The sequence below is a fragment of the Notothenia rossii genome, assembly GCF_949606895.1.
Source record: "Notothenia rossii genome assembly, chromosome: 4".
In the NCBI taxonomy this organism is placed as follows: domain Eukaryota; kingdom Metazoa; phylum Chordata; class Actinopteri; order Perciformes; family Nototheniidae; genus Notothenia; species Notothenia rossii.
Window position 1 is genome coordinate 1,133,068 of NC_136902.1, and position 1,459 is coordinate 1,134,526.

Sequence of the window (1,459 nt, forward strand, 5' to 3'; positions counted from 1 at the left end):
CACACACTCTAATATAAACACAAACTACAGGGAGATCTGAGAATATGGATTTTGCAAAAACACCTCAAGCTAAGGAACTCAGTAAATAATAAGAAGGAGATCTGCTGCTGAAACACACACATGTTGTCTGTTGCTATAAGAGGAGAGTGTGGATGAGTTGATGAATTTCCCGAGAGATGATTGACCTAAAAGCACATCAGGGGGGAGGGGTATAATGGGTGGAGTAAAAAAAAATCCCTTTCTAATCTGGAGAGAAACATCCAACAATACAAAAAGACATGCTGGTGTTTAGAGGAGATAATGTTCACACACACACACACACACACACACACACACACACACACACACATACACACACACACACACACACACACACACACACACACACACACATACACACATACACACATACACACATACACACATACACATACATACACACACACACACACACACACACACACACACACACACACACACACACACACACACACACACACACACACACACACACTGTCTCATCTCCCCTTTCCTCTATATACCCCTGCTGCTGCTCTCTCTTACCTCCAGACCTGTGCCAGCTGCAGGGTGTGTATGACGGCCTGCAGGAACCACGCGCAGGCCCTGCAGCAGCCTCGCGCGCCCCCCCCTGTCCCCGGTCCCGGTAACACCGCTCCGGTCCCGGTGGCTCCACCGCGGCCGCCGCCCCGCCGCCGCTCCTCCTCGCTGTCCTTGGTACTGAAGTCGCTGTCCTTGGTGCTAAAGTCGCCCTTTTCCTCTGCCGCTCCTCCACCGCCGCTCGTCGCCGCCACCACCGCTTCTGCCGCTGCCGCCGCCGCGTCGCCGCTCTCGCAGAAATCGTACGCGAACCATCTGAAGCTGAGCGCCTGCACCACCAGCGACGGAACGATCACAAAGACCAACGTCAGGGCGAAGCACCAGTACTCCCCCCGGAGATAGTAATCCGCGCACAGCCACAGGTCCGAGGCTCCGTCCGAGAAGAAGACCAGGAGGGCGCAGAGAGTCCAGCAGCAGTCCGCCAGAGAGCAGCGGGGGGGAGGAGGAGGAGGAGGAGCGGCGGCGGCTGCTGCACCGTCAGACTTAGCCGCCATGTTGGTTGTGGAGTGAGGAAGAGATGGGAAAATGATGGAAGGGAAGGAGGGAGGGAGGGGAGGAGAGAGGAGGGAGGAGAGAGGAGGGAGGGAGGGGGAGGGACCTATAATCAATCAGAGATAAGCTTTTTTCCTCATTGTTATTTATTTATTATTTCCCACATGTCTCTGGCTCTCTCTGTCGGCACTCAGCTTCATAGGAACCTCATCGTTAATAAACTAATGGATCAAAAGCACATTTATTCTTATTCTTATTATTGCCACTTTAAATTCAGACATTTATATATTTTATAAAAATGTTGAATTTTTCCAACCTTTTTTTTGTTTTAACAAAACAGTTTCTGTAA

The 1,459-nt window shown here is 51.3% G+C and overlaps 1 protein-coding gene across 1 annotated transcript in view; it reads right to left on the reverse strand.

The window, feature by feature from the left end:
• xkr7a (XK related 7a) overlaps positions 1–1,164 on the reverse strand; it is a 15,521-nt gene extending 14,357 nt beyond the window's left edge. Inside the window, exon 1 of the mRNA XM_079675220.1 lies at positions 565–1,164. Within this exon, the coding sequence (XP_079531346.1) occupies positions 565–1,112 (548 nt within the window). The 5' untranslated portion in view covers positions 1,113–1,164. The remainder of the gene's footprint in view (positions 1–564) is intronic.
• Between the last annotated feature and the right edge of the window lie 295 nt (positions 1,165–1,459).